The sequence below is a fragment of the Dama dama genome, chromosome 1 (assembly GCF_033118175.1).
Source record: "Dama dama isolate Ldn47 chromosome 1, ASM3311817v1, whole genome shotgun sequence".
In the NCBI taxonomy this organism is placed as follows: Eukaryota; Metazoa; Chordata; class Mammalia; order Artiodactyla; family Cervidae; genus Dama; species Dama dama.
The window spans coordinates 52,856,764-52,871,632 of record NC_083681.1 but is presented as its reverse complement, the minus strand read 5'-3'; the positions used below and the strand labels follow the sequence as shown (position 1 = coordinate 52,871,632).

General features: G+C 40.3%; 1 protein-coding gene across 2 annotated transcripts in view; it reads left to right on the top strand.

Moving 5' to 3' along the window:
* P4HA3 (prolyl 4-hydroxylase subunit alpha 3) overlaps positions 1-14,869 on the top strand; it is a 51,378-nt gene that overhangs the window by 6,394 nt on the left and 30,115 nt on the right. For both annotated transcript variants that reach the window (XR_009694048.1, XM_061150092.1), the window contains exons 2-5: positions 2,091-2,233; positions 3,236-3,459; positions 8,438-8,587; positions 12,907-12,958. Coding sequence is in view for 1 of the 2 variants with exons in the window: in XM_061150092.1 (XP_061006075.1) it covers positions 2,091-2,233; positions 3,236-3,459; positions 8,438-8,587; positions 12,907-12,958 (569 nt within the window). In the remaining variant the exon portion in view is untranslated. The remainder of the gene's footprint in view (positions 1-2,090; positions 2,234-3,235; positions 3,460-8,437; positions 8,588-12,906; positions 12,959-14,869) is intronic.

The window sequence follows — 14,869 nt, the reverse complement described above, 5'->3', positions numbered from 1 at the left end:
CTCTTAAGTCTGCCTTACTGTAACTAATAAATTTCAATAATATAAATCCCAGTAGGGAATTAGAAATGGGATAACCATAGTATGCCAGGAAAGTAAACACTTATATCTTAATTGTATGAACACTCTTATAGGACATTGAGGAGGAGATAAATTAATGAAAAAGATGATCACTTCTGGCCCCTACATTTCTGCCCCTTTACTGCAAATGTTGGCAAACCAGAAAGGTTGGAAGCGTGCTGAATAACCCACCTTTTCATTCCCCATTACAATCTTCACCAGTTTCTGTATGATTTGCTTCCTAAATATCTCTCTTGAAACCATTCCATTCTCTGCCCCCACTGTCACTGTTTTGGTTCAGACTGTCCTGTCTTTTGCTTACAGCTTTGAAATGGCCTCCTAACTGGTCTTTCTGCTCTGGTTACTTCCACTTCTAACCCCTTCTCCTCACCCTCTCACAGATTTATATATGTAACGTATCATAGTCCATCCCACTCTCACTTAAAATTTTGCTACTCCTAATTGCACTCAGGGCAGAACCCAGATTTCTCAGCAAGGTCTGTGAGTTACTCCTTGCTTCTCCAGTCTAGTTTCCCCATCCTCCTAATACATTGCGTGCTCCAGCAATACTCAACGGTTTGTAATTTCCCTGCTGCTTCTCTCTGTAGTTTTACACATGTTGAACTGTCTCTGCCTTCCTGGAGGGAGACCTCCTTCTCATTATTTGCTTTTACCCATCAGGTCTCAGTTTATTATCTCCTCTGTGATACCTACTGTGATCTGCTCTGGCAGATGTGTGTACTTTTCCTCTGAGCTTTGTTCTTAAATCTGGGGTTGCATCTGTAATGTAATTATTTGTGATCTCAAATGTTTTGAGATCAAGGTTATTGACTTATTCAAAATTTTGTACCTAGCTCACAGAAGAATATATTTTATTCATTCTTTCATAGAAATATATGTTGAACTTAGGAAAAGGGTGATAAGAGGAAATTCCCCTGTGGTCCAGTGGTTAACACTCGGTAGTACTTTCACTGATGTGGCCCAGGTTCAGTTTCTGGTTGGGGAACTAAGATCCCACACACTGCATGATGTGGCAAAAAAAAAAAAGTGATGAGAAATCAGCTATTTTCTTGTTCATGAAATTCTTGATCATTGGACCCTGGCTTGCCTTTTTATCCCCGGCTTCCAGCATAGAGTTTGACTTCTAGCAAGTGAGTTACTGAATGATTAAATATATGTCAAGCCTCTGTGCCTTTGGATACATTGGTCCCTGTTGGCTCAAAACACCCGCTCTCCTCCCTTCTTTGTTCTGATTCCATGGGAAACAGTATGGTAAAATCAATCAAGAACCCCAGCTTCAGAGTCAGACAGGCTTCAGTTCATTCCTGGCTTTGTTGTTTACCGACAGCATTGCTGTGTTTCAGTTTCCTCTTCTGTAAAATGTGCGTGATAATATCTATTCTGAGCATTTGGGGCGCGGGGGATTAAATGAGACGATATGTTTAAAACACTCAACAGGATGCCTAGTACATGATAAGGGCTCAATAAGTAGTAGCTATCAGTATTTTAACCAATCCTTCCAAACTCAGATTAGGTGCCGAATCCTCTGTAACGTCCTCCCTTACACCTTCTAACTCCCACCTGGGTCAGGTGCCCTGCTTACAGATTGCCAGAGCATTTCATAGCGTTATATGCTCTCTTCTCTCATAGCACATACCACAGTTATTGTAATTAATTCAACAGTGTTTTTTAAGCTTCTACCAGATTCTAAGTTTTGATTATAGAATAATGAGAGAAAAAAAGGTCTTATTTGTAACCTCCTTGAGAGCTCCACCCTTTCTTGCCTTTGGGTCTCGAGCATCTAGCATGATGCCTGACATATAGTGATTGAGCAGTGGAGACTGACTTGAATGAACAAATGAGTGGACCTACTTTTGTTGTGTTGGTCGTTTTCACCCTCTTTGTTCATGTTGCTCAGAATATAACATGAGTCTCAAGGGGTTCAGCATTTCATTTTTAGCTACTCCAAATGTGCCTTCACTTGGTAGAGCGGTTGTATCAGTGGCTGAGGTCATTCTACTCCTCTCTTTCAGATTCTATCACAAGGTGCTATCTTTACATGAAGATGCAGCAACCCCTGTGTCTAACCCTCTGCTTGCATTTACTCTCATCAAACGCCTACAGTCTGACTGGAAGAATGTGGTACATAGTCTGGAGGCCAGTGAGAATATCCGAGGTAATGAGGAGGAGGGCTGGAGGGTAAGAGAAGATTCTATCTCCTGACTTAGTAGAAAGGAGAGAGATTCTGATGGGATGTGATGAAGGATAATGAAGTGATCTCCTTAGCTCTGTTACAGAGAACTAGGTTCTTTTGTTAATATGTTTATGCAATTTATGCAATTATAATTAGAAAGCAATTTTGTATCCATTATCTCATTTTTTAAAATACTTTTTTGGCTATACCGCATGGCATGTAGGATCTTAGTTCCCTAACTAGGGAGTGAACCTGTGTCCCCTGAAGTGGAAGCGCAGAGTCCTAACTGCTAGACTGCCAGCGAAGTGCCTCCATTATCTCATGTGATCTTCACCCAATCCTGTGAAGAACTATAGGTTATATCATCCCATTTACATATGTGTAAAAGTGATGTTGTCTATTAATTTCTGTTTTATTAAGTTGCCACTACAGTTCTGTAGTAAGATCACTTTCCTAATTTACTCTACTTTGTACTTGAAAGGCTTCCCTTGGGGCTCAACTAGTAAAGAATCTGCCTGCAGTGCTGGAGACCTGGGTTCGATCCCTGGGTTGGGAAGATCCACTGGAGAAGGGAAAGGCTAACCCACTGCAGTATTCTGGCCTGGAGAATTCCGTGGACTGTATAGTCCATGGGGTTGCAAAGAGTCGGACACCACTGAGCGACTTTCATTTTCATAATTGAAGAAGTCTGTCGACTTTGGGGAAGTTAAGAAGAAGAAAAGTTTTCCCCTCAAAAGGCAAGACTCCCGGAGACAGATAGAATGGAACAACATGATAAAGATACTTAGTTTTTACTCTGGAATCTTTATTCCTCATTCAGAAGATTTATTACCCTGGGGACAAGATCAGATAAAGCATTATCTTTGCTCATGAAAATATTATGAGCTTAGTGATTATAGTAATTAAGGTGATGATGCCTCGCTGTATCAAATGCTCACCACCTGTTTTTTGAGTGATGGATTGATGCTTTCATGACTTCCACAGCTCTCAAGGATGGTTATGAGAGGGTGGAGCAGGACCTGCCAGCCTTTGAGGACCTCGAGGGAGCAGCAAGGGCCCTGATGCGGCTGCAGGACGTGTACATGCTCAATGTGAAGGGACTTGCCCGAGGCGTCTTCCAGAGAGTCACAGGCTCTGCTGTCACGGACTTGTACAGTCCCAGGCGACTTTTCTCCCTCACCGGGGATGACTGCTTCCAAGTTGGCAAGGTAATGGTATTCAGAGGGAGGGCAGATTGCTCAGCTCTGTTTCTAGGGGATAAAATCACTATACTCTGATTGCTGTTATTAATACATATTTCTAATCCTGCCAGCAAAATTGGAAATCGGGCATTATTCTCCATTTTCAGATGAGATGAAAAAACTGAGGTTCAGAGAGGGTAAATGGCTTGCCCAAGGTTACACAAGTTTAAGTAGAACTAAATTTTGAACCTGTGTCTTTTAACTCTGAATCCCATGCGGTCTCCATAATAGCTAGGGTAATCACATACTTAAGACACTCTTGAGAGTGAAGGAAGTGTTATTAGCCAGGCTGAGAGACATAAAATGGGACTATCTTGGGGAAAATGGCCCTTTGGTCACCATAACCATAGCATTCCAGTAGATGGACAGCCAAGTGGGAAGGAGAAGCAAGGTCAAAGGATGGGGGAAAGGAAAAGAAATGGTGATGTGAAGGTAAGATCATGGAAACTCAGCCTCCTGGGACTTCATGAAATCCCTTGCAACATTTCCTAGCCACTTAGAGATACTAAAGTAGTGTCAAAAAAACAAACCATTTGGGAATTCCCTGGTAATCCAGTGGTTAGGACTCCATGCTTCCACTGCAAAGGGCATGAGCTCGATCCCTAGTCAGGGAAGTAAGATCCCACAAGCCAAGTGATGCAGCCAGAACTAACCCCACATTGCTATAAGATTGTTTGAGAAAATAGACTTTAGGAACCTTCCATATGAGATGTTTAACTGATCTTTGTTTAGAAGTTCTGAGTACACTAGAGGTTATTTTACAATATACTCTTTGTTAGCCTTTGCCCAGAAGTAATGGGGTAAATCCTTTTTAATTTTGAAGATGCATACTGCAGGAAAGTGAATTTTTCCCAGCCCCTGCAGTATTCATTAGCCAATGTGAGAGTGGGCCTCATGTGTCCTAAATCCAAGTTTTGAGGATACATGCTCCAAATTAACAGAGTGGGTTTCCCTAAGCCTCTCCATGTATAACTTTTCCTTTTCTGAGATCCTAATAGAATCAAGCTCAATCATCATGTTCATGGCTAATTTAAAATGAAGTCAGTTAAAACAGTTCCATATATGGTACCAATATTTGCTTCCTTAGTGAGATTTTTCTGAGACTAAAACCATATGTTGAAAATTCAGTTAAGTCATTTCCTGAAAATCTCATTGACAGTCATCATTTCTGTATTTACTTACTTATTTTGAAAGACAAAACATTTCAAATATAAGAAAAGTACACATAAAATAAGCAATTTTATCTATAATTGAGATGAAATATATGTTCAAATTTTGCTGTATTTGTTTCAGATTTTTTTTTTCCAGATTTTTAAAAAAGAATGTAAAGATAGCCAAACACACACTCCTTTTCCTCCTCACCATCCCCACCCGTGCTTTTCTTCCCTTGCCCAGGTACCAAGTGACCACTGTCCTAAACCAAATAGTGAGAGCTCTTGAGTCACTTAGCACCTTGTATCTGTGACATTTTATCCATGTTGCTGCATTTATCAGTTCAGTTCAGTCGCTCAGTCGTGTCCGACTCTTTGCAAGGCCATGGACTGCAGCATTTATCAATAGTTCATTCCTTTCTATTGCTGAATAGTATTCTGTTGTTTGAATATACCACAAACTGTTTATCAACCTCATGTTGATGGATTCTTAGATTTGTTTCCAGCATTAGCTGGAATAACGCTGCTGCTTTATTGATGTGTCTTTTTGTGGACATTTGTGTTCATTTCTCTTGGTTAAATACCTGGGTTGAAGAATAAACATAGATAATTATTAGCATGTAGATAAGTCTGTTTTATCTACGTGCCCTCAATTCCCTCCTCAATTGATTATTTTACTTTTCTTCTGAAATGCTTTATTGTCTAGTTCTTCTGTTCCACTGATGTGTCAGTTGACTCTTGCTCATGGTCTGTTATTTCCTGACATAGTTTATCATGTTTGATTGTGAGCCTATTTTTAGCAGGATTCCTCCCCCACCACCAAATAGAGTCTTTTTGCCCAGAATTATGGGACTATCCCTTCATAGAGTTTTGGGTTTTCTTCTTTCAGGTACTCTGTGGTATCACTAGCCTTAGAGTCCTTTCTTTTCCCCCCTCTACATTACATCTGCATGGCTTATTTATTTTATAACTGGAAATTAATACCCTTTGACCCCCATCATCCATTTCACCAGCCCCCTACCCTGGCCTCTGGCAAACAATCTGGTTCCTATATTTATGGGCTGGGGGTTTTTGTTTCTGCTTTTTTTTTTCTAAGATTCCATATGTAAGTGAAATCATATGGTATTTGTCTTTCTCTGTCTTATTTCGTTTAGCACCGTGCTTCAAGGTACATCCATTTTGTCACAAATGGCAAGATTTCATTCTTTTTAATGGTTGAATTATATGTGTGTATGTGTGTCATTTTATTCATTCATTCATCTATTGATGGACACTTGGGTTGTTTCCATCATCTATTTCTCTGAATTGAAACCAGACAGAAACAAACCAACTTTCTTGTCTCCTGTGGCAGTGGATAGATTTTTTTTCTGGTCAATTCTTTCCCTTCAAGTATAGTTTTTCATGGGTTTCAGTTTTATGAGTGTGTCTTAAATCCAGCTTTTAAGTTTTTCGAGGTCTACAAAAGGCTCATGTACTGTCCTCCTGTGGGCGTTATAACCTCAGATTACTAAGTACGGAGGTTACTAGGACTAACATCCACCCCATCCCAGGCAGCTTCAGCATCTACTCATCAGCTTGTTACTTGGATTTTCAGCTTCTCTTTTATTTCTGGTACTTGGATATTTCCCAATCTTTCTAGAAAATATATGATTAAATACTTATTATATTTTACTCAAAATTTCTAAGTCTTTGTGGTTAAGGATGGATTCCAGTTACCTGTCTGCCATGTTGCTAAGACTTAAAGTTCCTCATAGAAATCTAAATTAAATAAATTGGTAACTTAGCAGGAAAACTTCAGTCATTTTTTGGTTATTCTTCAAATTAATCTTTCTCAAATAGGAAACTTAAGGACCAGAAAGATAACACAGCAGGCTAATGGCAGATGGGGGATAGGAATGGACTTGCTGTTTGGGCAGCAAAACTGTAGTATCTCCAGGTTCTGCTGTTTTTCTGCCTGGGGGGAATTATGCCTAAATTAGATCATTTTGCAAGAGGCCTTCCAAGTCTGTGACTCTATAATTCCATGCTGTTTCCGACATCAATTTCCAGGAAATTCCACCTGCAAGTCTGGTCTTCTAGTTAACTGTAAGCTCTTAGGAGACAGGATCTATGTCTAGTGCATGGGGCCATAGTCCCCACTTTCTGACATTTAACGAGCTATAAGAGCTATTCACCGAGCTCTCATAGCATTCCAGTGTCCACCTTCATTAAGGTGGCTAATGCATTGTATCACAATTACTGGTTTACTCATGTGCCCGTTGGTTGATTGCAAGCTCTTTAAGGGCAGGAACCTCCAGGTACATTATAAATACAGTAAATATTGAATAAATAAATGCATTTAATTCATTAGTCACATTGCTCCCAACAATATCTTCCTAAAAACATGAAAGTCACATCTCTATTTAGTGAAGCCCATATAGCCTTTTTATGTTTATTCCCTGCTTCGCTTTGCCTTAGACTATAATCACAATATACTACTTGAACACATTCTTGATTTTGGCTTTTGTTTCTACCATTCTTTCATCATAAAATGCCCTTCATCCCAATCTCTGCTCATTGAAATTCTTTTCCTTGTTTAAGGAAGACTCAGATGGCATTTTTTTCTTAATTTCTATATTTTTTATTGGAGTATAACTTTCCTGGTGGCTCAGATGGTAAAGCGTCTGCCTACAATGTGGGAGACCCAGGTTCGATCCCTGGGTTGGGAAGATCCTCTGGAGAAGGAAATGGCAACCCACTCCAGTACTCTTGCCTGGAAGATCCCATGGACAGAGGATCATGGTAGGCTACAGTCCATGGGGTCACAAAGAGTCGGACGCGACTGAGCGGCTTCACTTTATTGGAGTGTAGTTGATTTACAGTGTTGTGCTGTTTTCTTCTGTGCAGCAGATGAATCAGTTATATATACATATACCCATTCTTCAGGTGGCACTTCTTCCATGAAGCTTGCGGAGATTCTCAAGTCTCCTCCTTTCTTTATGCCTCCACAGCATATCATACATATTTCTTTCAAGTAATCTTGCCATTCTGCTCAGTATTCTAGTTACTTCAGTTCCTATTTCTCACTTCCCATTTTTGGCTGTTCTGGGTCCTTGTTGCTGCACGTGGGCTCTCTCTAGTTGTGATGAGTGGGGGTTACTCTCTAGTTGTGGCGTGCAGACCCCTCATTGCAGTGGCCTCCCAGGTAGTGCAGTGGTAAAGAATGTGCCTGCCAATACAGGAGATGCCAGAGACGCAGGTTCGATCCCTGGGTCAGGAAGATCCCCTGGAGTAGGAAATGGCAACCCTGGTATTCTTGCCTGGAAAATTCCATGGGCAGAGGAGACTGGTGGGCTACAGCCCATGGGGTCACAAAGAATCTGACACGACTGAGCACACACATACCCTTGTTGCAAAGAATGGGCTCTAGAGCATGTGGGCTTCAGTAGTTGCAGCTTATGGGCTCCAGAGCATGGGATTGGCGGTTGTGGCGCATAGGCTCAGCTGCTCCTCGACATGTGGAGTCGTCCCAGACCAGGGACTGGGCCGTGTCCCCTGCATTGGCAGGCTGGTTCTTAACCGCTAGACTACCAAGGAAGTACAATATAAATTTTTTAAATTCGAGAACACTTCAGTATTCTCCACACCTAATTACATTGTCTTGTATATAATAGATGCTTAGTATATTTAACTTAAATGAGTTGGAAAGAAAACTTGCCTTCTTGGGTTTCAAAGGCCCCTCACATTTTTGCATTGTTATTTCCTTTCTCTACCTGTGGACTAAACTTTAGTCATGGTACTTATGTTCCCTGCAGGTGGCCTATGACATGGGGGATTACTACCATGCCATTCCATGGCTGGAGGAGGCTGTCAGTCTCTTCCGAGGCTCTTATGGAGAATGGAAGACAGAGGATGAGGCAAGTCTTGAGGATGCCTTGGATCACTTGGCCTTCGCCTATTTCCAGGTAGGGGAGTAAGCAAGAGATGCACTCCTTTCATCACAGTAAGCATAATGCTTTCCATCTGCTTTACCACTTTTTCAGCATTTTCATGTCTCTTAATTTATTTCATCTTCCCAACAGGACTAAATGTGTCAGGCAGGTAGTTGTTTTATTTTTTCCATATTTCTCATGTGAGTAAACTAAATCTCCAAAGAATTCCTAACTTGTTACAAAGTTCACAGAGGTCAGATTAAAGCCTGAGTCTATTTCTTCCTCAGTACTCTTTCCAGTGCGCTGACTACTTTAAAATCATCATCTCCAATGTAGGAGGCAGTTTCTCACTTGAATCAGTAGTAGCTGCATTTACAAATGTTTAGTGACTTCATAGTTAATGCAGGTCACTTTTTTGCACTCTCAACAATTCATAACTCTTGCCATGATATTGCCAATGTCAAGGAAGAAGTTTGATTGTTTCTTCTCCCATCTGCTGTCAAGTCCAACTGTGACCTGAATTGTGTCCAGATACACAGCTGGTGTCATTGGTCCAGAGCATCAGCTCATTGCCTCCTGTAGGTGTTGTTTTTCATTGGTACCATTGACCTGTGATCCGTTGTGTCTCTCGTGAAAGCTCATTTCTCTTCTTGTGGGAGCTGCCATCATAACCCCACGTCCACCAGAGTTGTATAGTCTTTAAGAATAGGCTGGAAAAATCACTGCAGAGTCAGTTCCCTAGAGTTTCCAAAACTAATAAACCATTTCTGCTCCACACATTCCTTTTTCTTTCCCCCTTTTCCTGAGAAAGGGAGGAGGATGTGGGTGGTCCAAACCTGTGTGTTGCTGCCAAAACAGATTTATTCTCAGTGCTGCAAATGGTCCTTTTCCTCTCATAGAAGTTCCTGGCTCTTTGTTGTAAAACTTTCCAGGGTGCTCTTCTTATCTGCCCTGCTTAATTGCTATTAAAGCTGAAATAGAATCACTGTGATACAATAAAGGGTAAGAAGTAATTGAATTTTAGTAGAAGAAAATGGAGAATTGATATGGAGACTCAGAGAAGATAAACTAAAGCAGCTCATTCTGAAAGATAGAGTTTTAGATACAATGTTTAATAGTTTGGGGTTTTTTCCCCTATGAAAACTTAGATTTCTCGTCTTCTCACTTGTAAACTCTCCCATTCTACAGTTGTGCTTTGTCTGGTAAGTATTATTCATCTTACCAGGTGTAGCTCAAATGTTTCCTATTTTGTGCAGCCTTCTTTAATTCTCTTTAGACCCCTCAGAATCTCCTTCTTTGTCCTCTTATAGTGTGTGTGTGTGTGTGTGTTTATGCCACAATAATAAAACACACTGGCATTGTCTTATAGGCAATTTCTGGTCCCCTTTTTTACCACTAGTAAATTAGAGATGAATATTCCTCATGAATCTTTCATTATCATATAAAACTGTGTATATATACCACAAAAAGTATAATATATTATATGTAGTACTATCATTTAACACATTTTCAGGATATGTTTTAGTAAAAAATCATTTCAGTAACTACGAATAATGAGAAACAGTGTGTAGTAACTAAACCATAGGCTCTGAAGTCAGGCAGACCTAGGTTCAAGTTCTGTGAAAACTTGGGTAACTTACTTAACCTCCCTAGACCTTAATTTTCTTTCTTTCTGTTTTAAAGCTTCAGTTTTCCTCTATGATCAGACTTTTCTTCTTTCTTCTTTTTTTAAAAAAATACTTACTTACTTTTATTTATGTGTTTATTTGGCTGCATTGGATTTTAATTGCTGGACTTGGGGTCTTTGGTGCACAGGTTCAGTAGTTGCGGCCGGCCCACGGGCTTAGTTGCTCTGCAGCATGTGGGATCTTAGTTCCCCGAGCAGGGATCGAACTTGTGTCCCCTGCATCGGAAGGCAGATTCTTAACCACTGGACCACCAGGGAAGTCCCTATTTTTCTTATCTTTAAAGGGGAATACTAATGATAATGTGGGAGTGTGGAAATAATTTTCCCCATAACCTTCTGAGTTTTTGGCTGAGCCCTCTCTGTAATATAAGACAGACTAGTAAGAGGAACAATAAACATAAGTTAACTAACGTGTATACCTCCTGTAGACACGGGAGATATTGGGGGGCAGGGGATGAGTAACTCTCTGAGAGGATCTAAACCTTCATCTTAAATATGATGTATCCAGCTAAAGACAAAAGAAAGAAAGGTATGGGGGAGCCAGTTCTGGGAGGTGACCAGACCAAGCAAGCAAGAGTAAGGCTGTAAGGTACCAATAGATTTAGGGTGCCTTCTCCATTGATAAGATTTTCTTGTGATGCAGAGTCATCCTACTCTTTCAGGTACACGGGGGAGAGAACCCTCACAACAGGAGATTTCCATTGTAAATATAAATTTCCCTTATGAAAGAGTAGCTTCTATTCTGGTTTAAAAAACTTCTCCTGTATCTCTGATGTTTCTCAAAATAATTAGCTCAAAATAATCCTTATGCCAACGAGGCATATTTGGGGATGGCCTATTCTGCTACCCTTTGTTGACTTAAAAAAATGGACAATGTGAGAGTTGTGCATCTGGTTTTATTTGGGGCAAAATGAGGACTGTAACCCAGGAGACAGCACCTCAGATAGCTGTGAGAAACTGCTCCAAAGAGGTTAGGGGGAAGGTCAGTATATATGTGATTTTAGTGAAAGGGGAGTGCATGCACTCAAACACATATTTTTTTGCAGAAGGTTTCTGTTAGTCTTGAGGAGCAGTTGTCACCATGAAAATTTTGGTGCTTTTCTAGATATGAGGAAATACAAGAATTAGGCTTTTAAAATCAGCTTCTGAAAATATCTAACTATATGAAGACCTGTTCTGCCAGTTTTCCCAGTGCACAGAGTGCCTCATTTCTGCTCTCCACCCTGAACTATTTTCTAGGGAGTGTTGAAATCCAGTAGCTGCAGCAGCTCATGATTTAATCTTTGTGGATGTAGATGGAAGTGCCCATGGCAAGTGCCAGTTTGTAGTTGGCACCTTCAGCGCTCACCTCAAAGGGTTGGCATGAGGATTAAATGAGCTAATACACGTAAAGCCCTTAACCCAATTCATAACACATATGTTCTCAATAAATGTAAGCTATCTTTACAATATACACAAGTGTGTGTTCTCCTTTTTCATTGAACATTATTTACTATACACATTTCCAGAGAAATTTAACAGGGATATCAAAAGTAGCTCTAACTGTTCTTGATAAAACATAATTTTATCTCCTGATAAAGCCCTTGAGTTTTAAAAATATATAAAATTAATATTTTAGCTTTCTTCATCTCAAGGGGTTTGAAAATCTATAACCCTGAGTTAATATCTGACATTATAAGATATTAGTAGATTAATTAACTACCCCTCTGTTAAGTACAGAACAGAATAATTCATGATATTAACTAATTAGAAACAATCTATTTCTGAGGACTATGTAAAAATATAGAAAGTACTCCTGATTACACTGTAGAGGGAAACCATCAGGATATGAAAATGTATAATAAATATGACTGTAACTGTGTACACACTATATATTATTCCAAAGTGCTTGAAGTGCCTGAGTTTCAGTGGAACCTTTACCCCCTCTTTCTCATATGTTTTATAGTGTCCTTCTTCTTGCTTTTATCATTAAAAATGCTTTTTTTTAACATGCAAAAGTGAAATGATCAGAAGTAAATACACGTCTAGTGACTTATCATCATTTCACAGCACCCAGAGCAGGATGACAGCCCACCCACCCCGAGTTCTCTTCCCCAGGCTTGTCTGGAAAGCTTGTGTTTACTTTTGACCATGTGTAACCCAAGGTTGAATGGCTGTAGGGAGAGTCATTGCTATGCAGTGGGGATGGTTCAGGTTTAGCTCTCCTTTTTCTTCCTCTCACTAACTTTGTGGATTCTCAGAAGTGCTGAACCTGGAGAACACATCATATTCTCAGTAGGATTGTTGCAGTTCCATATTAACATTTACTAATAAAATATACCAAAATAACAACACCCTACAATTATATGGGTTTGCATGCTTTGAAAGATTTGAGAGAATTTTAAGAAAGTTTATTTTCATTTATTTTTCTCCCTTCCCTGGTAAGGGTGGTAATAAGTCATTTGTAATTGAGGAAACTGAGGAGACCTGATTTGCATCAGGGCTGCAAATCCTGAGTTAGGACAGAGAACCTCTACATTTTAGTCTGCACCTCATTTCAGTGAGTCTTACTATCTACTATTGGTAAGCTTATTTTAGAGTTTTTTTTAATCCATTTAATGGTTCATTAGGGGAGATATCCTCAGTGCAGTTAACTCACTCTTTCCCTTTTCTTTCTTTTTTACAGGCAGGAAATGTTTTGTGTGCCCTCAACCTTTCCCGGGAATTTCTTCTGTACAGTACGTAATGATAAAAGATAACCAGAGGTCAGACCTGTGGGAAATCCCTCTTGCTCTTGGCCTTTCATCCCTGCAAATGAAGTATAGCTGTCTATTTTTATTTTTCAAATTTCATAATCCAAGGCACATTTCTAATTTTTTATTAAATCTTAACATACTGTTCAGTGCACCAGGGGGAGTTTTTAAGTTCATTGGAAGTGCTAAGAAAAAGATAGCAGCTTGTGCCTTCCTCCTCCACCCCTATTGAGTCATACGTATTAGTGTTGCTTCAGTGGGGAACAAGTCCTAGGTTGGGAGCCAGTTTCTTCAGGGACATTTGAAGATCCAGGTTTTGGGAATAGACCTGGGAACGAGTGCAATCAATGAGAGCTGTGTGTGCAAGAAGGAGAGCGACTCAGCAGGGTTGTTCACTTTGGCTGCTGACAGAAAGATAGCAATTCTTCTCTTTATACTGGAGCTCACTTTGCTATGCAAGCCTTCTGCCCAGCTGGCCACAGCGTTCAGCTTCAACCCTCTCAGGCAGCGCTTCACCAGAGTTAAACTAGGAGAGAGATTCACTAGCTTAACTCTGCTTAGATATTTTTGCTTAAAATTTTGGTGGTAGAGGGCTTCCCAGATTTTCTTTTAATAAGATGGATACTAAAAGATAGGTACATGTTACAGATATGTGTATATACAGATATGTATATGTATCAGATAGGTTAAGATACGTAATAATCATTCACAAAATTAGGTTGGCCAAAAAGGTCGTTAAAACCCTGAACAAACTTTTTGGCCAACCCAGTATTTATGAAGTATTTCTTGTAGGACTTCACAAATATATGTATCACTTTTTAATGAATCCACTTAGTAACGTTATTCCTTTCTGATAGTTTGGCAAACAGTAGGATAAGGCAGTAGCTGTGTGGTCTGGAAACATGTGGACAGTTAGTGGTACTGACAAATTGATAACACAGCCCCTCTTTATTTTTGTGCTTGAACTATTTAAATCTCTGCATATCCCAGAGAAAGTAAATTGTGCACTATTAAAGGTGAATAAGTAGACACAGCAAATTGAAATTCCTCGTTCCATAAATGGTCTCGCAGTATTTTCATTGGTATTTTGGGCCCACTGTTTCTATTCCTCCAAACTTTATTTCTCCTTTGGTTAAAAAAAGGATGATAATTTCTGTCCCCTCGTTTGCCAGAATGATGGTAACGGTGGAAGTGGTTAGAAGCACATTGAGCTCCTCAGAGAAAGATGCTTTGGTGACCTTTACAGCAATGGAACACCTCCTTCTGAGATGCACTGAGATAATGCAGAGGCTAGCTGGCCATGGGTAGCTGCCAACTCATGGCGGATCTGCAACCAAAGTGGGCACAGACAAGACACAAGATCCCTGTCGGGACCTTGGCTAGAACCAAAGTCTAGAACCCCTTTGTCCCATAGTGCTCTGTTGAGTCTAGGCCAGGTCGGGATTCTGAGGAATCGTAGAGTTGGGAATGATTTAGCTTCCAGTTCTCTAGGGAAGAACAGAGCGAGTCTCTCTGCCGTAGGCTTTGGCTCTCTGGACTTCTCTTTCATAGCACTTTCTTGTTGTGTTTTGTTGTAAGTAGCTAGTTAATGTGTCTTTTCTCTGATGGACTCTAAACTCTGAGAGTTTAGCCTCTAGCACAGTGTCTGGTACATGTTCACTGGAGAGTTACTGAATGGACGGGTGAATGAATGATTGACGCTTCTTCCCTATACATAAAACTGACCATCACACTGTCCTGCAGCCCCATCCTCATGATCCCTTGGTCTAAGAGTGTTCCTTCAGCTCTACCAGGCCCTACTTAATCCTTTTTAATACCTGGTACTCTGGGGGTGCGGGGCTTACACCCTCCTGTGCATGGACATAGGAAGTTGTCCAGGTGCTGGTCGCATGTAAC